The following is a 27,136-nucleotide window of genomic DNA, read 5'->3' as shown; positions in this document are numbered from 1 at the left end:
AGCCGCACCTTAAGGCGCTGGTTCATCCAGATCAATCTGGATTTATGCCTGGACGAAACACCTCCCTCAATTTAAGACGTCTACATGGCGTACTGGCCCGGATACCCATGATGCAGGAAGACGCAGCCATCCTTTCATTGGACGCCACGATGGCGTTTGATCTCGTAGAATGACCATTCCGGTTTGTAGTCCTCCGAAAGATGGGATTTGGCCCCAAATTCTGTGGGTGGATCAAACTACTATATACGGCTCCTCTGGCACATGTGGTAGCAAACGGTCGTATCTCAAGAGAGATTACATTGGGGAGGGGGACGTGACCAGGCTGCCCGCTATCACCGCTCTTCTTCGCCCTCATACTGGAACCACTTGCCGCATGGCTAGGGCAGGAGCCGAGGATTCACGGGATAAAATGGGAACCGGACTGGAAGGACCGGATCTCGCTATATGCTGATGATGCACTAATATATTTAACATCCCCAGCAGAGTCCTTGAAGGTCCTGATGGATATCCTAACGTCATACGGGACAATGTCTGGATACACCATCAATTGGACAAAATCATTACTGTATGTGTTGTATGGCCCCGCGCTGCCTCCGGGTTGCACGCTCCAAATTGCAACCAGAGGGTTTAAATACTTAGGGATATATGTAACCCCACAAGACACTGTATTTATGGATGAAAACCTGACAAGACACCTTACACGGTTCAAAGCAGATGTCACGCACTGGAGATATCTACCGCTGACACTTCTGGGGAGGGCGGCGTTATTCAAAATTTTCGTGCTCCCCAGATTCCTTTACGCCCTCCAAAACACCCCTTTCCCAGTCCCTCTTTCCTACTTTAAAGCAATCGAAGCAGAAATCTCCTCACTACTATGGGACGGTAGATCACCCCGCATAGCGCAACATAAACTGGTGCAACGGAGGAATTGCCCTACCGAACGTTAAACTCTACTACTGGGCTTCGCAATTAATGATAATTAATCAATGGCTGCATGTCCCCCAGGATGAGCCAGCGTTTAGGTTAGAAAGGACCCTACTCCCTGTAGACAGCTTGATGAAGGCCCTCTATACCAACAAGCGGCGGCACACACTTTCAGGTCCCACCGCGCACACGATAAAAATCTGGCACACTGCACAAAGGGCACTGGGCTGGGAAGGAGTACTGACACTTGCCACCCCACTCTGGGAGACCCGGCGGCTGGGCACCCAGGTAAACACTTAAGGGTTTAGACAATGGGACCACATAGGTATTACTAAGATTGGAGACCTTTGGGTGAGGGGGGAGATCCTCACTTTCGCAGCCCTGCAAGACAAATATGGTATGAGAGACACTAAGCTCTATCGCTATATCCAAATTAGACACGCTCTCCAAAGCGCAATCCCCCAAGGCACCAAATTGGCAGAGTCCTCGCCCCTGGAGGACAGAATTCTTACGGACTACATGGACAAAAAAGCCATCTCACAAACCTACCGCAAGCTGGTTAATAATCAACCAGACCCTACACTGACTCTGCGGGGCAAATGGCAAATAGACCTGGGAGACATGGAAGATTCCGATTGGATGGACGCACTGGCGTCGGCACGGGAGGCAGCGATCCCATCGCGGCTAAAGCTGATACAACTCAAAGTGTTGCATTGCGTATACTATTCCCGCACCATCCTACATAAACTCGGGCACGCACCAGACCCATTTTGCCTTAGAGGTTGTGGACACGTTGGAACATTTTATCATATACTGTGGGAATGCCCAAAAATACAATTGTATTGGGACCAGGTAATGACCGAGATCTCGGAGGTAGGGGGGGGGCAGAGGTCCAGCGAGACCCCCGATGCTGCCTCCTAAACATCTGGCAACCTACTGATCTAAACTTAGCATTACAAAACTGGGCTACGCTGGGGATGACAATTGCTAAACGGAACATAGCCAGGAACTGGGGCTCTGGGACACCTCCTACACAGCAACAATGGGGCACGGACATAGACATCGCCATGGCGGCGGAGAGAGCGGTCTACACACACAGGCGATGTCCCTAAAAGTGGTCCAGATTATGGGGGAAGTGGAATGAGTCCCGGGGGAATATCTGCGATCCGCCACACACAACATCAACCCCAGAGGACAGCCCATGAGCAGTGACGGGACCAGATAGACTGGGTTATAGCGGAGTTCGGAGTTGTAAATGTGGGCAGGATATGCAGAGAACGACGTTACCTATAGTAATGTAATGACGATGTGCCGGGAGAGGGCTGATCTGTATGTAGTGCAATATGATGTGTTTTAACTAACTACTGATGGAGATGATTAATGATGTTTATGATGTTTGTGATTGTATGACTACGAAATGAAAATAAAAAAAAAATTGAAAAAAAGAACTTAGTTATTGGGTAAGTGCTTTTTGAGTCATCAATTTTTACAGATAGGTAAAAATGTCACACAAATGCGTTTTTACGCAGTAATGCTTTCCTATGGAGAAAGAAACATACTGTATACAGGTAACTGCAATTGTATTTTGGGGCTACCCTTTAGGACTTAAGGTGATAGAGGGTGAAGGTACAAGATCCATCAGCAGTTCAGGTTTACTTGTCCTGGAGTGTCCGGGTGCAGAAGTGTTAGATGGGTTGGTAGCTTTGGCGCTACACTGTATGCAAAGAGGGGGGTGACCTAGAAACAGGCTGCATAGGGGGACTTAGGGAGAAGTCCGGGGGCTCAGTTTGTGAGGGTCCTGGGAGCAGAAGTGCACACTCTGTGTTCGAGGACCCAGGCCGGGGAGCTCTGGTGCAGAGGGTTTTGGTAGGCTGGACCCATGCATCCAAGGCACTCATGGTTCTCGGTCAGATCTGAAGAGGGGACAAAACAGGACAGTTGGGCCACTCTTGGTGCTGGCCTCAGCGATGCGGACGTCCCTTACCAGCTAGTCGGTCTTTGTGGTGCTAGAGTCCAAATTGGACTTCAAACAAGCTTTGGTTGGTGCAAGGGGTCCGGTACCCTGGGTATTCGTGCAAGGCAGCTCTTTGGGGTCCTGGCGTCTCCAAACTTGGTGGGGAGACGTATGTGACATTCTCCTGGGCGGCTGCTGTGTAGGTGTACCGGGTAGTCATCGGTTCGGTGAACCGGACTTTGCAGTCGCTGCTTGCAGGTTATAGGGAGGTATCTCCTCCACTTCAAGGAAGATGCTGACTGCTTGGCGAAGTGCTAGAGGCCCTCCAAGGCTTTTGGAGGACGCACAGGACGAGTCCGGTTGTTGCGATTGTCAGGACAGGAGCAGGCAGGCCAGGTTTGGCAATAAAGCCCACCAATAGTCTACAGTTCTTGCTTCTTCGGCTCTTCTTTGTCCTTATTTTGTCTGGGGAATCTGAGTTCCTGGTGTCAGTGGGCCACCTAAATACTGAATTTAGGGGTGTTGAGGGGCGTGTAGGGTAGTAGCTAATGGGTTACTGACCCTTGGGGATCACTACACCCCCTATTTGACCACTTCCGGTGGGGAGTGGTCATAACCCTGTCCCAAAGTTCCTAATTCCACTAAAATTAAAATGGTGGAACCTTTCTTTCGTGGAGTACATCAGGCTACCCACCTTAGGGGTGTGACTAGCCTGGTGGTGCAACACGTCTACTTGCATCGCCAATTTCCCGTCTGTCCTGGTGCCAAATGAGCCTCGTGGCAGGGGGGTGGCATCTCCCTGGTCTAGAGGAAGGCGGGGTCGCATATCAAAGGCAGCAGGTGCTTTGAAGCCTCTGACCTTGATATCCAGATTCACTATCCATCCTACTGGAGGAAGTGTAAACACCTCCTGCTAGACCAGGCATTGTTTCTGACCTCTGAGAGCACAGGCTCTCACCTCTAGGGGGTCATAAACCTGTCTGTAGTAGCAAGCTGGAAGATACCAGTCAGCCAGCACACTATAAGGCTGGTAAATTTTCAGGGGGCACCTCTAAGGTGGGGCATATCTTAATAAATGCACTACTGGCAACATTCGAGAGTTATTAAGACAAGATGTTTGATGCCAAACACCATCGGTTTCAGTGAAGCCATTATGTAGCTGGGGGAACTCGTAATGGCCAGTGCCCAGTATATATTCTTAAGATGGCTTCCATGTCCACTTGTTCTATCTAGTAAGTGAGCTAGACAACACAGGGGCGTATCTGCTAATGCAGATATGTTCTCACAAGTTATACAATGACATGCAATATAATATGCACCCTGCCTTAGGGCTATACGGCCAGCTGTAGGGGTGAGTTAAATTTAGTGCATGCAGTGTCGAATGACACAAAGGGTGTGTGTCATGTCTTGTTTTCACATTTGTTTGCACCATTTCACGTAGCCTGCAATGGCAGTCTGCATGAGTTTGGTGGTGGGTCCCTTATGGAGACATACATGCTTCAGCCTTAAGGAACAATCTTTAGTACCCATGCCCTAGGTACCAGGGGTGCCATTTACTAGAGCCTTACAGTGGTGTTAAAGGTCTTGCCAACTGGGGCACAGTTGAAGAATTACTCTGTTTTAGGGAGAGACCACTGGCACCGGGGACCTAGTTAGCAGGAACCAGTGCATTTCAGTCAAAGTTGCATCATATACCACGGAGAAAGTGGGGGTGACCACGTTAAAAAGGGGCACTTTCCTAAAGTGGGCCTGAGGAGCGCAATTATGATCCTACTCCATAGAGGGCTGCAGCAGCAAGAAGAACAAGGGACGTGTGACATACTGCCCACATGAAAAGTCGAAACCACTTTTGCGAAAAAAGAGGCATGAGGCCAAACACTAATTTGTCAATCAAAGAAAGGTGGTATACAGAGACTGGAACAATAATGCCTACATTTCAATGGCGCAACACATAGAAATAGCTGCAATGAGTAACAGTCTTCAGAGTCAAGAGCCTCGAATGGAGCACACATCAATAAAGTGGGAATCTGGTATAGATCCCACTAGGGCATACTGAAGGGGGCAGTGTAAACATGTGCTAAAGCTCTTTCAAAAGAAGCATTGGAACAGGTGGATTGAAAAAGAGGATTGATCCAGTAAATGAAGTATGTCCAAAAGGACAGAGTAGTAACCTTTCATAATGCCTACAGCAAACCTTACAGGGCCAACAATTAAACGAACATAAGTACATCACACAGTTTAGCTTTTAGATAGTCAACCTGCTTCTCTTCACACAAGCTGGTGAATTTAGACCTACACCATAATAAATGGACTTTGAGGAAGGAAAGAGAGCAGCTAAAATTACATCCACCTTTTCTGATGCAAGATCAAATCTACTCAGTTTATTCCACTCAATCTTAACGGATGGAGGTATATATTATGAAGGTTTGTGTCCAGGCATCTACCATGCTGCTGGGACAGCAGGTCAAACTGAGAGGCAGACAAATCAGAGAGATTCAGTAGCCTTTAGTAACAGCTCATCCAAGCCCAGTCCATGACTAATAGAATGAGCTGGGCCCGGTCTTCTGCTTGACCTCCTTCAGTACCTGTGGGATCAGCGGCATAAGTGGAAACATGTACACCTCAGACCCACTGAAGATGGAACACATTCCCTTGGGATCCACAAGGAGGAAACTGAGCATTCTAGGAGGTAGCAAACGGAAACCATGGGCATGCCCCAAAGGGAAAACGCCCTTTACCACATTCAGATGTAGACACAGCTTGTGTCCAGCCAGATGATGCCTGCAGAGTAAGTCAGCCCTGAATACAAGGGACCCTGTAAGGTGACCGACCATCAGGGATATCCCTAGTGGTTCCAGAAACCTCCAAAGCTTCTGGGCCTCCATACAAGAGCATGGGATCCCACTTATCCATGCTTGTTGAAGTACAACATGCCGGTCTTTTAGCCATCTGAACCTAAACTGACTAGCCTTGAAGGAGAATAATAAAGCCTTGAGGGTCAGCCAGATGGCTTGCAACTTCAAAAGGTTGCTGAGCTGACACTGTTCCTTTGGTGACAAGAGGTCCCTGATTACCACATCATCCAGATGGGCCCTTCACCACACCAGAGATGATGCGCTAGTGACGACCATTAACTCTGTTTCTGGTAACTTCAGACTGCCGCACATCAGGTGAGCACCCATCACCGGCAATCCTTAGCCACATCTTCCAACATTCAGATGTTACCCGAAAGGCATCCACAGTGCTTGAGCCCATTCATGGCAAATGTTCCATTGAAGAACCTATATGGGCCAACAGGCATGAGTAATAGTAGTATGTCAACAGCCCAAGAAGCCTCAGATCCAGTAAGACCTGAACAAATGGGAGCCGCACAGCAAGATGGCCATTGCCTAAAGCAGCACTTCTGGCCGAGAGGATAATCATTCTTGATCTTCTGCACGGATGGGCCTCTCCTGCTGGTTGTCGATGCTGGAGGGGGTGACTCGAACATGCTGGACTCAAAAATATCTTTGTGAGAGGTCGCGCTGAGGCTGAGAGGAGAGAGTCTCCTCTCCTGCATTGTTGAGGCCTATCGGGCCTTGACGAGCCTCCGCAGGGGGTGTGATCTTTGACTGGGTGCTGCCTGCCAGAGCTGTTGCACGCTAGTGGTGCGTTGTGGGCTCAGCAGGGGTGATCTGAGCCCGGTGGGTGAGAACAGCCAGCCGCAAGGCACTTGTGGCCAAAATAATTACAAAAAGGGGGTGGTGATGGACAGAGTATCTGAGTTAATCAGAACACTCCTACCCAGTCAACAGATCAGGGCTTGATCCATCACCGTTCTTTAGCTCATTGCACCATCCCATTTCAGAACCTGGCTATATGCAAATTAGTCTTTCCCTGGCCCAGTGCATCATGGGAACAGGGCAGACCAAACTACCAAGCCAATTCTTCACTGGAAAGGAAACAAGCTTCCGGGGACCGGTTTCGGGCATTACAGCCGTCTTCGGCCCGGCTTGCTTGAATCCTGATGGTGCAATGAGCAAGGGACTCATGTCTGAGCATACCCTTCCACACTCATGGTGGCCAAAATAATTACAAAAAGGGGGTGGTGATGGACAGAGTATCTGAGTTAATCAGAACACTCCTACCCAGTCAACAGATCAGGGCTTGATCCATCACCGTTCTTTAGCTCATTGCACCATCCCAGTTCAGAACCTGGCTATATGCAAATGAGTCTTTCCCTGGCCCAGTGCATCATGGGAACAGGGCAGACCAAACTACCAAGCCAATTCTTCACTGGAAAGGAAACAAGCTTCCGGGGACCGGTTTCTGGCATTACAGCCGTCTTCGGCCCGGCTTGCTTGAATCCTGATGGTGCAATGAGCAAGGGACTCATGTCTGAGCATACCCTTCCACACTCATGGTGGCCAAAATAATTACAAAAAGGGGGTGGTGATGGACAGAGTATCTGAGTTAATCAGAACACTCCTACCCAGTCAACAGATCAGGGCTTGATCCATCACCGTTCTTTAGCTCATTGCACCATCCCAGTTCAGAACCTGGCTATATGCAAATTAGTCTTTCCCTGGCCCAGTGCATCATGGGAACAGGGCAGACCAAACTACCAAGCCAATTCTTCACTGGAAAGGAAACAAGCTTCCGGGGACCGGTTTCTGGCATTACAGCCGTCTTCGGCCCGGCTTGCTTGAATCCTGATGGTGCAATGAGCAAGGGACTCATGTCTGAGCATACCCTTCCACACTCATGGTGGCCAAAATAATTACAAAAAGGGGGTGGTGATGGACAGAGTATCTGAGTTAATCAGAACACTCCTACCCAGTCAACAGATCAGGGCTTGATCCATCACCGTTCTTTAGCTCATTGCACCATCCCAGTTCAGAACCTGGCTATATGCAAATTAGTCTTTCCCTGGCCCAGTGCATCATGGGAACAGGGCAGACCAAACTACCAAGCCAATTCTTCACTGGAAAGGAAACAAGCTTCCGGGGACCGGTTTCTGGCATTACAGCCGTCTTCGGCCCGGCTTGCTTGAATCCTGATGGTGCAATGAGCAAGGGACTCATGTCTGAGCATACCCTTCCACACTCATGGTGGCCAAAATAATTACAAAAAGGGGTGGTGATGGACAGAGTATCTGAGTTAATCAGAACACTCCTACCCAGTCAACAGATCAGGGCTTGATCCATCACCGTTCTTTAGCTCATTGCACCATCCCAGTTCAGAACCTGGCTATATGCAAATTAGTCTTTCCCTGGCCCAGTGCATCATGGGAACAGGGCAGACCAAACTACCAAGCCAATTCTTCACTGGAAAGGAAACAAGCTTCCGGGGACCGGTTTCTGGCATTACAGCCGTCTTCGGCCCGGCTTGCTTGAATCCTGATGGTGCAATGAGCAAGGGACTCATGTCTGAGCATACCCTTCCACACTCATGGTGGCCAAAATAATTACAAAAAGGGGGTGGTGATGGACAGAGTATCTGAGTTAATCAGAACACTCCTACCCAGTCAACAGATCAGGGCTTGATCCATCACCGTTCTTTAGCTCATTGCACCATCCCAGTTCAGAACCTGGCTATATGCAAATTAGTCTTTCCCTGGCCCAGTGCATCATGGGAACAGGGCAGACCAAACTACCAAGCCAATTCTTCACTGGAAAGGAAACAAGCTTCCGGGGACCGGTTTCTGGCATTACAGCCGTCTTGCACTTGGCAGCAGGCAAGGGAACGAGTGTGGCCTGATCCGTTTGCCACGCCTGTGCAGACTGGGCCTTGCTATGCACATGAGCCGAGCAGAGGGTCTGCACCGCAGCAGTTCTGGTGCCTCAATAAATTGCCTTTGTGGATTGGGTGGTGCTATTGCACAGGTTGTGCCTGGTCGCTTGCAGGGCGCTGCTGTGGTTGTCGCGCCCCGGGGGACTTGATACTGGACCGTCGTTGCCAGTGGGCGCGGGTGCTAGTGTCTTCGTGGAGTGACCAGGGTCCGGGTATGTTTGTGCCCTCTCATATCTCGAAGAGTGAGTTGGGATCCGGCTTGCTGGCTGGTTGATTAGCATGCTGTCCCTGCTATCTACTCCTCTTGTCTGTGAGGTGCCACCCACCCCCACCCATCCAAGATGGGTAAACACGGCACAAAGCATCCAAATCTTTCCTTTCAAGCTCAATAAGGTGAGGGTACTGCTGACATGACCTCATAGGCCCTGCTGCGAGATGCTCTTTCAGAGGCTACTTCCCCAGTTTACCAGGGTATTAAAGACATGTTTTCTTAATGGAAACATAGCCTTCATGTAATAGACACTAAGATAGATCTCCTCAGCACCAGGCTCAATCATATGGTGGAACAGCTAGACAAACATGGTGGGCGCATCTACCAATCCGAGACACTGGTGTCGAAGGTTGAGGACACACACGGCCACAAACTAGCACTGCCTGTGGATGGAGAACATTTTGGAGGTAATCAAAAACAAGCATGAGGATTTGCAGGCCTGGTATCGGCGAAACAACTTCCAGTGGCGTACACGCCCATCCATCTGTCATACAAAGGGTAGATATGTTGTTCTCCATGTCATGCTTCAGGGTCGGCTCTTAACACTGGATTCAGTTTATGGGCGCAATGTTGACAGGTCGGTAGTGTGAAGCCTGCAACTGCAGTGTGGGATGGAGACTTCAATGTGGTGTTGGACCGACATCTTGACCGATCCAGCGACATGAAAAGGCCACATCCAGGGAGAGTGACTCAAATTACGCCTCATCGCCAAAGACCACAGGCTTATTACCGTATGGAGACTTAGCCATCCCCAAGAAAAAGAGGGCTCTTGTATGGGAGCTACTCATAACACCCAGACTAGGATGGACTACTGGTTAATAACAAGGGGTGTAGTCCCCTGTTCTGTGACGACTGAGCACTTCCCCAAACCCCTCTCCGATCACACACCAGTCCTTCTTGAGTTTGCCCTCCCTGAGATACGTGACCAGGCACACTCTTGGAAGCTTCTTGCAACTGCTCTCTACGATCCAGTATTCCATAACTAAACTCAAGCCGATATCCTGAAATACTTCTCCCACAATGTAACATCAGCCGCCACTTTCTGGGAGGCCTTCAAGGTCGTAACAAGGGGTGCATGTAATGCCAAGCAGGCTGGGTTCTTGAAAGTGATACATGCGCGACTTGCCCGTCTTGAGTCTGATCTTCGAACCCTCAAGGTGACTTGCTTTGCTGCGGGGGGACGCACGCATCAGGAGGCTTCTCTGGAGACACGATCTCAGCAAAGATGATGTGGCTCGGCGTTATGGTGAGGGAGGAGAGCCCAGTAAACGCTGGCCAGATTACTTAGTCACCCATGTTCCAGTGAATACTTCACTGAATTGCTGAATGACCACCACATTATGCATTCCAATCCAGAGGGCCTTAAAAGCACCATGACAACCTCTATACAAATCTCCCTACCTCAAGGATAACTCACAACCCAGATCTACTTGGACAGTACCTTGATTTTATTCAATTGCAAAGGTTTGATAATGCACACTAGCAGTATTTCGACATCCCCTTTCGGTGGAGGGTGTCCTTCAGACGATAGAGTATTCTGGGTGAGAAGGTACTGTTAGATGGTCGCACTGTGTCCTTTTACAAAGATAAAGCCTAGATCCTTGCCCCTCAATCTGTTTGCTGTTTACGAATAGGCCCTTCAAGCGAGAAGCCTACACCCTACATTACGCAAACTGGTAATGGTTACCATTCTGAAACCTGGAAAGCTCCTACCAACCAGTGTCAATGATCAATGTTAATGACAAAATTCTTGTCAAATTACTGGCTACCCGTCCGACACTACTGCTACCCGACATCGTCTGCCCGGTCCAGTCGGAATGCATACTTAGACATAACACGGCACATAATCTATGTACAATGTTTGCGCTTTTGCACTCCATTGATGCCCAGCCAAGGCTGCAGCTTTTCTACTCAAAGCCGGAAGGCGTTTGGCTCTTTGGTGTAGCCCTTCTTGTTCCAGTTGCTGCAGCTCTTGGGGCTTAGTCCTCGCTTTGTGGACTGGATTAAACTTCTCCATCCCCCAGACTGCACATTAAAGATTACATTATTGCCCCTTCCCTGTGACCAGGGGCTTCAGACAAGGATGCCCCTTGTCACCCTTTTTATTTAGCATTGCCATGGAGTCCTGAGCGGCAGGTTATGGCAACATCATTCACAAAGGGGACTTGCCTTCTGCAGCAGGCACATTCTAGTTTCTATATGCAGATGGCGTCACATGCTATTTGTGGGACTTGCAACTCAATATATCCCCTGTGTAACACCTACTCTTACTTGCCCTCACAATTGCCAAGAGAGATATAGCTCAATTGTGGAAGGGAATGTCGCCGCCAACAATGGGGAAGTGGCGAAAAGTACTGGATACATGCATAGGTGCTGAGATGGACATATTTCAAGCTAGGGGCTGCCTGCAAAAACATAGGAATCTATGGTCTTGGTGGGCGCATACCGTGTCATCGATCTCCCCCCTCTTCCCTCCTTTACGAGGTCTTTTGCTTCGGCGGTCTCGCTGGAGTCTATATAAACTGGTCTAAATCAGTGATGTTCCCTCTCACTGCAGCGGCTGACCACTTTACCACCGACTACCCCCTGCATTGGGCAGATGGGACAGTCTGCTATTTGGGAATATGCTTCAGCAGGGACATTGAGGCTATCTAAAGGCCAAATATGGTAAGCGAATGGCATAGCTGGAGGACTGTGTGCCAATCCTGACTCACCTGCCATTATCCATGGCAGGGAGAGTTGCTATTGCCAAGATGCTTGTTCTCCCCAAGCTCCTCTACCTTTTCATTAATATGCCCATACCCCTCCTGGCACATTACTTTCACAGACTCCCCACACACCTTATCACATTAGCCTGGACCAGGAAACAATGGAGGTTCCCCTGCGAGACTATGCCTCTCCTATTAGAACAGGGCAGCCACTCATCACAGACATGGAACTTGATTATTATTGAGCACAAGCTCACTTTGCGTACCACTGGATTCACCTGCCTCCAATCCAGCCACACAGCCATTGAGTGTGACAACAAGCTCCTTGTCCACTATATACTATACTATACTTACTGCCCCCACCCTCGTTCAACAATCGATACCACTGCATGCATGACCTGGTCACGGGGCAGATTGCGCACACATGCCCGTCTGTACTTTCTCTCTATCCGTAATATCCCCCCTGAATGGTCACCCACATCTCCCGTCAGTGCTAAATGATGGAACATGTGCCTGCTATCTCGATTACAGTTACACACGATGGCCAACCTACCCGGAGGAACAATTTCTCCCGATGCAACACTACTTGTGCTCTCAACACATCCGCTTCGTGTTTTCACATATTTCAGATTCTAGGCTTCCCCCCGGGCTCTGCATGGTAAGTTCCCTGCAGCCCCCGCCCCCCACCCTGGTGCAGTGCAGAGGTGAACAGCCTTGTTTGGACTTCTTGTGTTTGCATTTAGACTTGTCTTTCAATATTGTCCTGGACATACCAGAAGATGGCCAGCAGACCGAAAATGGCCTTGCTACCTCAAACAGGACCGACTCCATTTCTTGTTCTGCAGCAAAGAGTTTTGCTTACTGCTCTCTGATGGCCTTTGGAGACATCAGGGATCATGCATCACAGGACATGGAGTTATTTTCATTATTAAGGCACAAAAGGCAGACACTATGTCTGTAACCAATATTGCTTGCTGCAAGTATAAGATTTAAAAACTATTGTTTTAGGAGGAGAAATCCTTGCAAACTGTCACTTGAAAGAGCTCAGCAAAGCATGGCAAATTTTTTTTAGAATAGGAGTGGAGCTCCATAGCGGCTGCTATATGACGAAAGTTGTGCGGCAGCACAGGGACATACAGTAACAATAAACAAAAATATAAAACCCGGTACCTGCTGCTACCATCTTTCTGCTACTAAGCACAGGCTCCAAGTCTCCAAGTCTCCCCTATGGCGAATTCAGACAGTGCTATCATGCTAGTAATATCAGCATGAGAGAAGTACTAGGATTGGCCTGAGCGGGCTGAATTTGCACTCCAAGTGAGACTGGAGCCTGTGCCGGCTGTTCTCTCTACCCGGCAACGCTGCTCGGGTTGGAGGAATCTCAGTGCGCATGTCGATTTGGCCATTGTAAGACAACCGGCAAACAGACATGAGCACTTGCAGCAGTGCCCACCACTCCTTCAGCGCTCTCGTTATGTTGGCCCCGCCCCTAATACTCCACTCCTGAAGAAAAATAAAATGATAATAATAGAGTTTTATTATCATTTTATTTTTTGTGTTTGCAGCTGTTGGCAGGGGGGGACGGTCCTCCGCCATAAAGGAGGAGCCGCTCGTACCGGCGCTCAAGAGTCAAATGAAAGGGCATGTAAAAGAGCTCCTGAGGGCGGCTCTGTGTCGTCATGCCCAGTGGTGGGACAGAGGCCGATATTGTTACCTACAGTATACAGAAGTGATTGCAGAAAGTTTTCCAAATCCAATTTGGCACTTGGGGAGATTCATAAGGTAAGGAATTTGCGGTTAGGTAGAGACCTACCATTCAGCCAGTTTCTTATCACTAGTCCACTGTCAAATCATTACATGAACGATTTTTCCGTGGCACACAGCAACTTCCATCATTCCTCACATGAATGGGTTTTCCTGGCACAATCTGATTACTATCATTTAGCTATGTTGAAACTCCGATTATAAACCTGGCTTTCATCCCAAAGTCATTTTATATTTTTGTATATTATATTATACATCTATAGCCAGGCGCATCAAACACAGTTTTAACTTTCACTCAAAGCCACATATTAAGAATAGCGCTACTCCTCATTGATGACATTACCTGCTTGGATAACGACTGCGGCCCACTTCTGTTTTGCAATCTTTCTCCGCTTGTACCTTCTCCAGCAACACTGAATACAGAACGCCTTTGCTGAGAAAACAGATGCTCTTCTGGCTTCTAGCAGTTCAAGCTGCATAATAAAAAGAGTACAACAATCAATCTAGTTATGGTACAAGAATGTGTATAATAATTAGTTTTAATGACGCACAAAACTACAAGGGAGGAAAAGTCTCATCAAAATCAAGCACAGGTGAAAACACTATTGGATGCTGTATGAATGTAGGTATGTACGGATGTATGTGGTATTTCTATAGTGTAAACCTAGCCAAAAGGCAGAGGAGCGCTGTACATGGTCAAACTATAGCACAGAGCCAACGAGTGACAGGAGGGGAGTTGGTTTGTGGGCTGTAGATGCATTGTCATATGGTGTTCTTAAAGAGAAGCATCTTCAATTCTTTCTTACATGAATCTCCTTCTAAATGACAATGAATGTCTGGGTTACATCTTTTAAAATCCAAAACAACAAAATAAAAAGATTATGCAGGGCTGCTTTGTTGAACCAGACATCAGCCACACTGTATAGAGAAGGTCCGTAACATCCTTATGCATGTCATCATGAAAATATTCCCGGTGAAAAAACTCCCTTAGTCTCATAAAAAGAACAGTAGTATGAGGCTAGAACCCAACATGTTTACGTCTTCCAATAATTTTTGAGGACTGAAGAAAGGTGTTTCCAAGAGTAAGATTTTAGACCAGCTGTTTTTTGTGAAGTGAAAATTCTGCTATCTATCCACTTAATTCTTCTTCTTACATTACTGCTTTGAGTTCTTGTATTACTGAATTTTGTTTGTACATCAGGGCAAGGAAGATAGTATGTCAAGCACAGGAGAACCATCATTAATTTTCATATTTTAGATTGTAATTCTGATATTAAACCAGCTTAGTTTTTGTTTTACAGTGCCTTGTAGATTAACTAAAACTAGTTCTCACAAACAGGCTAAGGTGAAGACAAAAGTATCTTCTTAAAAAAGGAAAACAAAAACCTTAAATTGTATAAACATAGATTAGAAGTGCATGCATGCAAGATATATAAAGAGGTAATAATATTTGTTATTTAATGTAAAACAACACTAGCAAAATTAATCCTCTATTGTGGCGGCATAGCGGCGGCTGACGTCTACTCCTACTATGTGGCAGCTCACCTTTTGATCATTAATGATTGGTGGTACAACTCCCCTGCGGACCGGGCGTTCGCATTAGAGCATGCAGCCATGGAAGGGACCCCACTTTTGCGACTACTTTGTAGTGCGCAGAAGCACGACTTCTTACCACATGCCAGACGAACAATGATTCGATTGTGGCGTTACACCGTTCGACATATGGGATGGAACATGCAGATGACACAGTCAATGCCCCTATGGCACGGTAATTATTTACGCCAGGTCGCCGCTCTGAAGGGGTTCTGACAGTGGGACCAGATAGGTATTTCCACTCTGGGTAACATTATGTGGGGCACCGTCTTTACAACCTTTCAGGGATTGCAAGAGGAGTACCATCTCCATAATACACAGTTCTACAGGTACCTCTAATTACAGCTTTAGCCCCCATGCTGGCTGATCTCACTGACCTCCCTGAATTCCATCCGCTCAAAGGCCTTCTTCTTATGGGTGATCTTGGTGCACACAAAATTAGACAGATATACCAGACACTGACTACACACTCCACCACAACCCTACATAGAAGTCGGACAGCGTGGCAGGATGACATCCCTGATCTGAAGGATGATGACTGGGTGGAGGCGATAGCTAGCCCTCGTGCCGCAGCAGTAGCCTCAAGATTCCGTCTTATTCAGTTTAAATACATTCATCATGTTTATCACACCCGTACGCATCTCTGGAGAATGGGTGTAGTGCCATCCCCCATGTCTACGTTGCAATGGGGAGGAGGTGACATTCCTTCATATGGTGTAGAATTGCTCCGCATTACAGCCTTTCTGGCTTAGGGTGTCATCATGCCTCTGCGAGGTACTGTCCTGGACCCTTCCGTTTGATCCCCGTCTGTTTCTGCTCCACAGTACGGAAGACATAGGAGGGAACAGATATAAGCAACACCTACTCTTCCTTGCCCTCACAATTGCCAAGAGAGATATGGCTCAATTATGGAAGGGAATTGCGCAGTGGCAAAAAGAACTGGATACATGCATGGGTGCGGAGATGGCCGTATTTCAGGCTAGGGGCTGCCCGTAAAAACATAGGAAGATATGGTCTTGGTGGGCTGCATACCGTGGCATCGATCGTTCCCCTCTTCCCTCGCAATTCCCGTAGGAACAGCCCCATGGGAAGCATGTGGGTCATAATGAATGTTGCACTGGACTCCTGTTTGGGTACATGTGTGTGCTGATATTTGCATGCCTATTTGGGTGGGTTGGTAAAGCAGTTCTTAGTTTGTTTTCTTTTGATAGATATACAGCTGGTACCAACTGTTTATTCCATTGCAGTTGACTCTGTGATAGCTTGTTACCAAGTGAATTATTTTGGGCGATTGCCCAAGTGGTACTATAAAAAACTAATATAATATGTTTAAAAAAAAGAATCCTCAATTACCTATATTTCCCCCAAACTGAAACTGCCTCCACATACACCACCGTCCATATACATAACACCGCACATACTGGAACACCTCAGTGTACAGTTGAAACTCTCTGAAAACCAATATATGGCTAATTTTACTGAAATTTGCTGGGACGGATGGTGAAAACCAGGACTGTCACGCTGAGTCTGGGACACCCAATCACCCTAGTAATAGCTCAACTTCTTTGCTGAGTTACATGTGCACACTGATGGTGCTAGGGCCAACGCCTTAGGGCTCCTATTGGGGCCCATACATCCTGCATTATTGCATGTATAAAATGAAGTATTTAAGGCTGCCATAATGTTAAGCGTCTCTGGATACCACATGCCAAAATATTATATAGCAGTCTGCTATGACCACCCATCCTGCTGCGGTGACAGCTCACTGGCTTTGCTGTCAAATCTAGGTAACTGATCATTACGGCTTTGGGGCGGTTTGGCACTACAACAGCACTTCTGGAATTATTCAAACAAAGGAGTCTCTTGAACGTTTACTTCCAAAGTCTAGGGAAATGGAGATCTGAGAATCCTGCGCTTCAACTCACCTCTCAAAGCCGGCAGCGGTATTATGTTGCAGACATGGCAAGTCAGTACTCTTGCAAGTATAGTTCGTTAGTGCCTGTCTCAAAAACTTCTCTATATGCAGCTGCCACATCTTCGGGCACATCAACAAACCTCAAGTTATCCCCCAATACCCTGTTGCAGGTCTTTATTGTCAGCCAAAACCTGCTTCAGGCCAATCATCATTGTGTCCTCCAAGCCACTCATTTTGTCCAGTGTTAATACATTTACGTCTCTCCAGTGCAATTCACCACTATCCAAACAAAAGCTAAAACTCACTGCTGCCTGTTCATTGCCTAAACCAACCTGTACATGCATAGCATGCAACCTAGCCCAAACTCATCAGCCACATGGAGCCACAACTCAAAGCATCTCAGAGCTCGGGCGACCTTGATTTGCCCAGGCATTATTCATTCTTGGGCATGTAACTCATTGCTCCTTATACTGCAGCTCTCCATCTGTTAAAGTCATATTTACGCTAATGAGCTTACATACCATGCGCATGCACACAAACATGTACACAAAAATGATGTATTTCCAGTCTCCACTCGTAGGTAAACCCCAGAGGTTCTGCTGCATATCCGCATGCATCACACACATGCGGTGCAAAAGGTCTACAAAAGAACAAGTTACTTAACTTTGGTAATGGTCTTTCTGGTGGGTATTCTACCTCCTGATTTCTCACCTATAAAACATCTATCCCTAGGTGTCAGACTAAATTCAGATTTTCAACAACAGTCAGACTCTTTGATGGCCTAACACCAGAAGTAATGATGCAGAAATGCAAATAAGCGGCACACCTGCATGCAGATATAGTTATGTTTTGCACTTTTCCGTGCCCCCAGTGTAGGAAACTGGGCTTTTGTTGCACTTCTTCCCCCACTTTTAGCCCCCTTTCTAGCTGATAGATGCTGATTTTCAACCCTGACAGTGCACAGAAGCCTGCTAACCAGACCTCAGTGCCAGTGCTCCTTCCTTAAAACAAAGCGGTGTCTGATTGTTTCACAATTGGCTAAGGATTTTAGCACCCCTGCAAGTCCCTAGTTGTAGGAAGCTGGATCTTTATATAGAGGATCAAAATGAGGTACACTGTGTAAAGAATGCAGGCAAACCCCCATTTGGTTTACAGAGGTACAAATGATATCCCAAATGCTCTCTTTTGGAGTAGTATGGGTGAGCAGTTAGGCATATCAGAGGGTAATGCTAAACATGTGTTGACACACAGAGGCAATAAATGAGACATACACTTAAGAACAAATCAGAGACCAATTTAGAAAATAAGTTGTATTTTTATATACATTTTGATACCAAGAACTTCTATAGCAAATAAGTACTTTTTTTAATATTGAATTTTGCAGGCAAGTAAAACAGTTACTTAATGCGCCTTTACACACATTGCTTTCCTATGGGAGAAAAGGCATAGATAGCATACAGGTATTTACGGTCAAATTCTGGGGGTCACCTTTGGTTCTTGGAGTCGCAGGGGGCCAAGGTCCAAAGTACTACCAAGAGTTTCTTGTTACCTGCCCTGTGATGTCCGGGTACAGAGTTGCAGGTTGCGTTGGTAACCGTGCGCGCTACACCAGTAAAGAGAAGGTGTTGTGGGGGACTTGGGGACAAGTCTGGGAGCTGCCAACAGCTCGGGTTACAAGGGTCTTGGGGACAAGTGAGCACAATCAGTTCGTCAGTGCCCAGGAAAGGTCAATTGGGTTCTGTGCGCCTTGGAACCTTGCGGTTTTCGGTCTTGCTGGTTGAGGGTGCAAAACTAGGACAACTGGGCCACTCTCTAGGTGGGTCTCTGTGGTGCAGACGTCCCTTGATGGTTGCTTTGTCATGGAGTCATTGGAAAGTATTGGTCCTGTGGGGTCCGATTGGTCCTGATCTCCTCTCCCTCAGTGGGGGGAGGGGGGTGAACATATCTGACCTTTAGGAACACAGGGTCCTCCTCTTGGGGAGCTGCTGTGTCAGGCTGGCCAGGGAGCAGCAACACAGTAAACTGGACTTTGTGTATCGTTGGCGGCGGAATGCAGGGGAGTAGCTCCTCTACTCTAAGGGGCATCTTGGCAACTTGCGAAGGCTGAAAGTCTCCCAGGGTTCTTGGAAGCTGGCCTGCTGCAGGACGAGTCAATGGGTTGTGATTATTAATTGCAGAGTTTGTCTGCAAACATTCCCAACAGCCTTTAGTTCTCACTTTGTCTTGCAGCTCTTTGTGCCCTTCTCTTCTTGATCCATCAAAACAGAGTTTCAGGGGTGCCACCTAAAATCTCAATTTAGGGGCATTACAGGGAGTGACGGGTAATAGCCACTGGGCTACTTACCTTTAGGGTGCCTATGCCCTCTATATGACCACTTCCTGTGGGAATTGGACATTACCCTGAACCAGAAAGCCTCATTCCGCCAAAACTAAAATTGTGGAATTCTAAAAGTCGTGTTAACTTCAGGTTGCCCACCTTAGGGGTGGTACTAACGTGAGAGAGGTCACGCCTCCTGACTAGCTAATTTTCCCGCCTCTCCTGTTGCCAAATGGGCTTGGGCAGGGGGTGGCATTTACCCTGCGTGAGGAAGCCTTGTGTCGCATATCAAAGGCGGCAGAGGCCTTGAAAGCCTCCTGCTTTGATATGCTGATCACTTTGCCATCCTGCTTGGAGGAGGTGACTGCACCTCCGGCCGGAGCAGGCATTGTTTTTGCCCTCAGAGAATGTGGGCTCTCACCTGCAGGGGGTCAGAAACCTGTTTGTGGTGGCATGCTGGTTAATACAGTCAGCCAGCACACTAGTAGTCGGTAGGTGTTCAGAGGGCACATCTAAGGTGCCCAGTGGGTGCATGTATTAATAAATCCATCACTAGAATCTGTGAGGGTTTATCAATACGAGATGTATGATACCAAACATCTCTCGTTTCAGAGAAGCCATTATGTAGCTAGGAAACTAGTAAGCACCAGTGTCCAGCAAATGTTCTTTAAATGGCTTCCCTGTTCACTTGTAATATCCAAGAACCGACATGGATATCACTGGGGCATATCTGCTCATGCAGATATGTTCACACATGCAATATAGTGCACACTGCCTTAAGGCTGTAAGGCCCGCTGTAGGGGTGTCTTACATATACTGCATGAAGTGTCTGTAGGCATGGCACAGAGGAGGTGTGCCATGTCATGTCTTCACTTTTCTCTGCAACATGGCACGCAGCCCGCAGTAGCAGATCGCATGTTCGTGCTGAGGGGTCCCTTAGGGTGGCACAATACATGCTGCGGTCCTTAGGGATCCTCTTTAGCCTCCTTGTCCTAGGTACTAGGGGTACCATTTACAAGGAACTTACAAGGAGTGCTAAAGGCTTTGCCAATTGGGGAAACAATTGTACAGTTTTTGGCAAAGAGATTTGGCACTTAGGAACTGGATAGAAGGAACCAAGTGCACTACTGTCAAAATTGAATCAGATACCAAGCATAAAGTTGCAGTAACCATGTTAAAAAGGGGCACTTTCCTACACTAATAAATGGTACCCTAGGTACCTAGGGCAGGGGTACTAAAGAGGGTCCCTAAGGGCTGCAGCATATCTTATGCCACCCTAAAGAACCCATACACAAATTCTGCACACATATTTCCATTGTTGGCTGCGTGAAAAGGTGCAAACCATGTTTGAAAACATGATATGGCACACTATTGTGTGCCATGCCGAAGAAACTGCATGGGCTATATGTAAGTCACCCCACATCAGGCTTTGGAGCCCTAAGGCATAGTGCATTATAGCACATGTGAAGACATATCTGCATGAGCAGATATGGCCCTGTAATAGATAGTTCATTGATGGATATTAGAAGTGAGCAGGGAAGCCATCTTAAGGTATGTACTGGGCACTGGTCGAAATGAGTTTCCCAGCTACATAATGGCTTCACTAAAACCTATGGTGTTTGATATCAAACACATTGTATTAATAAACCCACACTGATTCCAGTGATGGATTAATTAATACATGCACCTAGAGGGTACGTTAGAGGTGCGCCCTGACCCCTACTAGTCCTCTAGTGTGCTGGCTGACTGGTCCTGTCCAGCCTGCCACCACAGACACGTTTCTGACCCCCCTAGGAGGTGAGAGCACTGCTCTCAGAGGTCAAGAATATGTCACCTCTAGCAGGAGATGGTGGCACCTCTTCCAAGCAGGATGGCTGGTAATCAGCATATCGCGGCAAGAGGCTTCAAAGGTCTCCACCACTTTTGATATGCGACCCTGGCTTACCCCAGACAAGGGAAATGCCACCCCCTGCCAAGGGCCTATATGGCACCAGGACAGCTGGGAAAATTAGCTAGTCAGGAGCAATTTTCTCTCTAATTTGTTACCTCTGTGTGCAGCAGTGCAAGGTCCCTGTGCGCTGCAGCCAAGGCTATGTGCACCAAGAAACTGACCGCGCATGTGGATGCAGCGACAGGGATTCTGATACAGAGGTTCCTGATTGATTGTGAAGATAAATGACCTAGGTACTGGAATGCAGAAGGCCTGCTTGATGGGGCAGGCAGGGCCGGACTGGAAACCCAAATCAGCTCTGGCAATTTTGTCGGACAGGCGTGCAAAGAGCCACTGTTACCCCTCTATGCTGGTACCATTCCACCAGTTATCCAAATGACAGCTACACTGGGCACCGAGACAGTAGGCTTTTACAGACAATTCACCCACCATCAACTCAGTCACCACCTCCCATTGACTCCTATCCATGAGAACGGAATGCAGAAAGAACAGGTACGTTCTAAGGGAAACAAACATACAAAGGGGACCTGAGGCAAGGAGAATGATGGTGCAGATATCCTATCATAGAGAGGCAGTCCCTCCTGATAGACTTGTGTGTATGTGTTGCTGGAGGAGAGACAGGCATCACAACATCCAAAATAGAGATCAATGTACTAATGCTTGACTGAAGTACCTTTTGTTTATTCGCCATTCTTTTTTACTTTAGATCTCAACCCGTCCCTTCTGAAATGCTTTATTGGTTTCTGTAGGAATAACTCTTTTAATGCACCATCCTTAGTCTACGTAAAACATGACTTTTTTTGGATATATAATACAACTGGTAACAATATACATACATCAAGCCAGGCCTATTCGCTTTGTCAATGGTTGTTAGGGGCAGACGATAAAATAAGATAAATAAGCAACAACTACAGCTTTGTTGAATCAAATATTGAAAATGCATCAGTTCTGAAATGATGAAGCTGTGAAAGAACTATAACAAGTCTCTTTGAAGTTACACCAAAGACTTTGAGCAGTTGCACTGCTGCAGAGTTGAGATCTACCCTGAGGCTGAGGGCAAAATTGAAGAGCCCGATAGGGACCCGTCTGCACCTGCTTTTAAGAACTACAGGTGCTGAGCACCGGCAGGACCCGGCCCACTTAAAGGGCTTGCTGCATGACTTTTGTGAATAGAGCGTGGCTGTGGACAGATTGTGTGCATTTTTAAAAGTATACATGTTAATTGCAGCACCGTGTATAGGCATGACAGGCACTGCAATTAACAATACTTAAAAAAATGCACACAATCTGCCCACAGCCACGCTCTATAAACAAAAGGCACGCAGCAAGTCCAGAAGCACAACGTGCGCTTTCACAATCACTAACATATATTAATGATTGTGAAAGCACACATCGTGCTTTTAGGCTTGCTGCATGCCTTTTGTTAATAGAGTGCCGCAGATCGCATGTATTATTTTAAAGTTTTCATGTTAATTGCAGCACCCGACATACTAATGCACATGCTGCATTTAAGATGAAAACTTTCAAAAAAGCACACAATCTGCCTGCAGCCTCTCTCTATTAACAAAAGGCATGCAGCAAGCCTAAAAAAAGGACGTGTGCTTTCACAATCACTAATTTATGTTAGTGATTGTGAAAGCACACGTCATGCTTTTAGTTTTGCTGCATGCCCTTCCTTAATAAAGGGCAGCTGGGGGCCGATTGCCTGCTTTTTTAAAAGTATTCATGTTGATCACAACTTATGAAGGGCGCAGCGATTAACATGAACACTTGTCTCGGGGGATGGGTTGGGTGTGTGTGTGCTCCATAGAAGACACTGTGCGCTCGGAGTGAAATAGGTGCACGTGCGCGCACCTGACAGGGAACAGTGATCAGGATGTGTGTTCACCCCCCAGGCTAGTACCACCTCTATGGTGGGCTACCTGAAGTGCACATGATTATGACAATTCCACCATCTTGGTTTTTGGGTTAGGGTTATGTCCACTTCCCACAGGAAGTAGTCATATAGAGTTCGTAGTCACCCTAATGATAGGTATCCCATTGGTTACTACTGGACACTCCCTGTAACGCATCTAAATACAGTATTTATGTGGCAACCCTGATGCCAGGACCGTTTCGAAGGACACAAAGAAGGAGTGGACCAAGAAGAGTGCTCACATAAGAATAAAGGAGAAACTACTGACTTGGCACCAACCCTGCAGCCTGCCTGCTGCCACCGACAATCGTGGTGAAACCAACTCGTCCTGCGACTGTGCAAACTCCAAGAAACCTGGAGGTCTGCCAGTGTATTGCAAATCGCCAAAGAACTCCCTTGAGTATTGGAGTTACTGCTCTACAGCCACAGGCACTGAAGTAGCAAGGTCCGGTTCACCATCCTGCCGCTTACTGGGACTACTGAAGCTGCAGCTTCCCACAAAGAGGTTACCGTGCTCCTACAGGTAAGATATGTACTCCCTCCAAGTGTGGGGACGCCAGGACAGGCCGGAGCCACATAGCACCAATACTCAGGTTACAGGACTCCTTGCAGCAATGAAGGCTTGTTGTGTCCAGACCGGATACTAACTTTGAGGAAGACCGACCTGCAGTCAAGGGACAGTGAGACCCACGTTAGGGACAGTGACACCAAACTCGAGAGTGGCCTAGCTGTCCTGTTTGCCCCTTTACTTAAGACCCATGACAAAGAGTAAGCCTCTGACCGCAACCAACCGACACCTCAAAGTATCTCTGCAACCACACCCCACAGCCTGAGTCCACGGGAGGTAATGGTGCCAATGGGGTCCTGAGACCATCAAAAGCTGAGCCCACCCTTGGGTTTGGCCAGACTGGACTCCCAGTTGCCGCCTGCAGCCTCTTTTTGCAAGGACTAATTACCGCAAGTGTATTCAGCAGCATGACTCTGCAGGATAATGCTCCACTGCACACGAGCCCCCCAGCCCGAGTTTGAGTAGACCAACGGTGTCCCTGCCTATACAAGACCCTCAAGACCTCAGCCCTCCTCTGGGTTCATCCGGACTAGCCCTCCGCCCCGTGCTCTCCCCCGCAGGGGCCTAGCTTGCAGCCTCCTTTTGGACCGAGCCACGTAGACAAACAGGGTACCAGATGCCAAAACGCACATCTGCACCCAGCCACCCCGGTGTCTCCCAAGGTGAGAAGAGTCCCGTAAGTCACTGACAAGTGCTCTAATGCAGTACATGTTTTTACCCATAGGATAACATTACCGTCCCAGAAATTGTGAACTTTTGAAACCTGTAAAAATTAATAACTGGAAAAGTACTTAGTCAATCCCAAACTAAATTTGTATAGAAATCTGTGTTATTTTTATAAATTGGTGTTGGATTTCTTTATTGAGTGCGTGTTTCACTTGCTGCCTTTGCGTGTGCAATAAATGCTTAGCACTACCCTCTGATCAGCCTAAACACACCCTCTACCACAAAAGAGAGCTTTAAGTGTTATCATTTTTGCCTCTGCAATGCAATAAGGGTTGCCTGGACTCAGGTCAGATACAATGGGGGGATGATGTGAACAACATTTGTTTCTAATAATTTACAGCATCCGGCAATTAAAAGTCATGGATTTCCACTTGTGTATGAAAAAAAGAACCTGCCCCCTACTGGCTGTGCATGGTCTTGGATGCAGTAATCAAAGTGGTTTGGAAGGTATGCGGTGGGTGAGAAGGATGTAGAAGAATGCTACCTTTAGGTGTGTCTAAGACTTTGGCTCCCACTGCGTCCTCTAAAGCCACTAAAAGTTTGGGTCGGTGGCTGAACTGGCTGGAAGGGCTGCCATTGACAATAGGCTTGATCCCGCGAGAAGCCCCTGAATTTTCTGTATTTTGGGCCAAACTGACTAGCCAGTGAAAGCAAGCATAAGGAGTAGGCCATAAAGCAACTGCCTGCAAAACATTCAATTACTGAGACGGCCATTCTCCGGAGTCTAAATCCATCATGTCTGAACGTCACAGCAGAAACCCGCAGCTCACAATCCAGGCCTGAAGCCTGATCACAACCTTAAAGCCCTGAAACATATTTGGGCAAGGGCTTTTCTAAACTTGTCACAGATTGCCAACACGACATCTCTGGTCATGTCCCAATGGGCTTGTGTATAACGGTGCAAGAGACAAACAGCATTTAAGAACCAAAAGGCCAAGTTGCAGAATAAAATACTCTTTTGCTGAATGCTGTGATGCACTTCAACTCCTTATCTGGCGATGCAAAAGGAGTGTATTTGGATCAACCTTGCTTATGGACACTTGTACCACCAAAGTTTCTGGGGTCAGATACTTGGTGAGAAGAACAAGTTACTTACCTTCGGTAACGATATATCTGTAAGAAACAGTAGTTAGTATTAGATTCCTTACCTTAGAATATCCCCAGGCGTCAGTCTGGATCCGGAAACTTTTGCGTAGCAGTACCCCTGCGCGTCGGTAGGCGTCGTCTGCAGGCGTCCCCTGCGGCTCCGCGTCGTCGGCGTCGTGCGCCGTGATGACGTCGCTGGAGTATATAGACGCCGCCTCCGCGCGCTGACGTCAGTTCTTTGCACACAGCTTTTCCGCGCCAGAACACGCAGAGCCATGTGAGAACACTGGTGCCATTTGAAACTAGGGCCCTGAAAGGGATGACCTTAACCCTAGGTATCAGTTCGCAGAACGGGGAGGACGGGTGGGGCGGTAAGGAATCTAATACTAACTACTGTTTCTTACAGATATATCGTTACCGAAGGTAAGTAACTTGTTCATCTGAAAGAAACAGGTTAGTATTAGATTCCTTACCTTAGAATAGATACCCCAGCAATACCAACCCCGGTGGTGGGTCTGCGAACCAATACAAACCTACACCAGAAAGTCCTGGAGGACCGAACGGCCAAAGAAGCCATCCCTCAGGACTTGACTGTCCAGGCAGTAGTGCCTCGCAAAGGTGTGCAGCGAGGCCCACGTAGCCGCCTGGCAAATGTCCTGCAAGGGGACACCCCGGCCCAGGGCAGTAGTAGCCGCCGTGGCCCGAGTGGAATGGGCCCTCAGCCCAACAGGAGGCTCCTTCCGAGCCAAAGAGTAGCATGCTTTGATGCACAGGACGACCTACCGAGAGATGGTCCGTTTCTGTACCGCCCTTCCCTTCTTCTCACCCACGTAGCCGACAAACAGTTGGTCATCCACCCGGAACTGGCGTGTGCGATCCATGTAAAATGAAAGCGCACGTTTTGGGTCCAGACGATGGAGCCGCTCTTCATCCTTTGAAGGATGCGGAGGCGGGAAGAAGGAGGGTAAGGTGATGGACTGCCCGATGTGAAAAGCAGAAACTACTTTGGGCAGGAAAGAAGGCCTAGTCCTAAGAACCACCTTGTCAGGATGGACGGACAAAAAAGGAGGTTTAACAGAAAGAGCCTGGAGCTCACTCACTCTCCTGGCAGAGGTGATGGCAACCAGGAAGGCCGTCTTTAAAGTGAGAAGACGGAGAGGACAGGAATGAAGCGGCTCAAAGGGAGCGCACATCAAGAATGTCAGAACGAGGTTCAAGTCCCACTGAGGCATCACGAACGGAACAGGAGGATACATGTGCGTGATGCCTTTCAAGAATCTCAGTACAATAGGGGACTTGAATAAGGATGGCTGATCAGGTAGCCTGAAGAAGGCGGAAAGGGCAGAAAGGTAGCCCTTGATAGTGCCCAGAGCAGAGCCCTGCTGGGCAAGAGAAAGAAGGAAGAGGAGAACCTCTGAAAGAGGGGCAGAAAGGGGATCCACAGCCTTTGCTGTGCACCATGCCACAAATCTTTTCCACCGGCAGGCGTATACCGACTTTGTGGAGGGACGCCTGGCTGCCAGAATCACATCACAGACTTCAGGAGGCAAGTCGAATAGCCTCAACTGTCGCCGCTCAATCTCCACGCATGGAGGTGGAGGCTGGACAGGTTCGGGTGGAGGACCGTCCCCTGCTGCTGCGACAGAAGGTCCTCCTGAAGGGGCAGGCGGAT

At 47.8% G+C, this 27,136-nt stretch overlaps 1 protein-coding gene across 4 annotated transcripts in view; it reads right to left on the bottom strand.

The window, feature by feature from the left end:
* The window catches only part of MYO19 (myosin XIX), a 580,271-nt gene that overhangs the window by 121,937 nt on the left and 431,198 nt on the right, over positions 1 to 27,136 (bottom strand). For all 4 annotated transcript variants that reach the window (XM_078679796.1, XM_078679798.1, XM_078679795.1 and 1 more), the window contains one exon: positions 13,737 to 13,866. In XM_078679796.1, the coding sequence (XP_078535922.1) occupies positions 13,737 to 13,866 (130 nt within the window). The remainder of the gene's footprint in view (positions 1 to 13,736; positions 13,867 to 27,136) is intronic.

This window comes from Lissotriton helveticus, chromosome 3_1, assembly GCF_964261635.1.
Source record: "Lissotriton helveticus chromosome 3_1, aLisHel1.1, whole genome shotgun sequence".
Lineage (NCBI taxonomy): Eukaryota > Metazoa > Chordata > Amphibia > Caudata > Salamandridae > Lissotriton > Lissotriton helveticus.
This window is presented reverse-complemented; position numbering and strand designations above follow the sequence as displayed.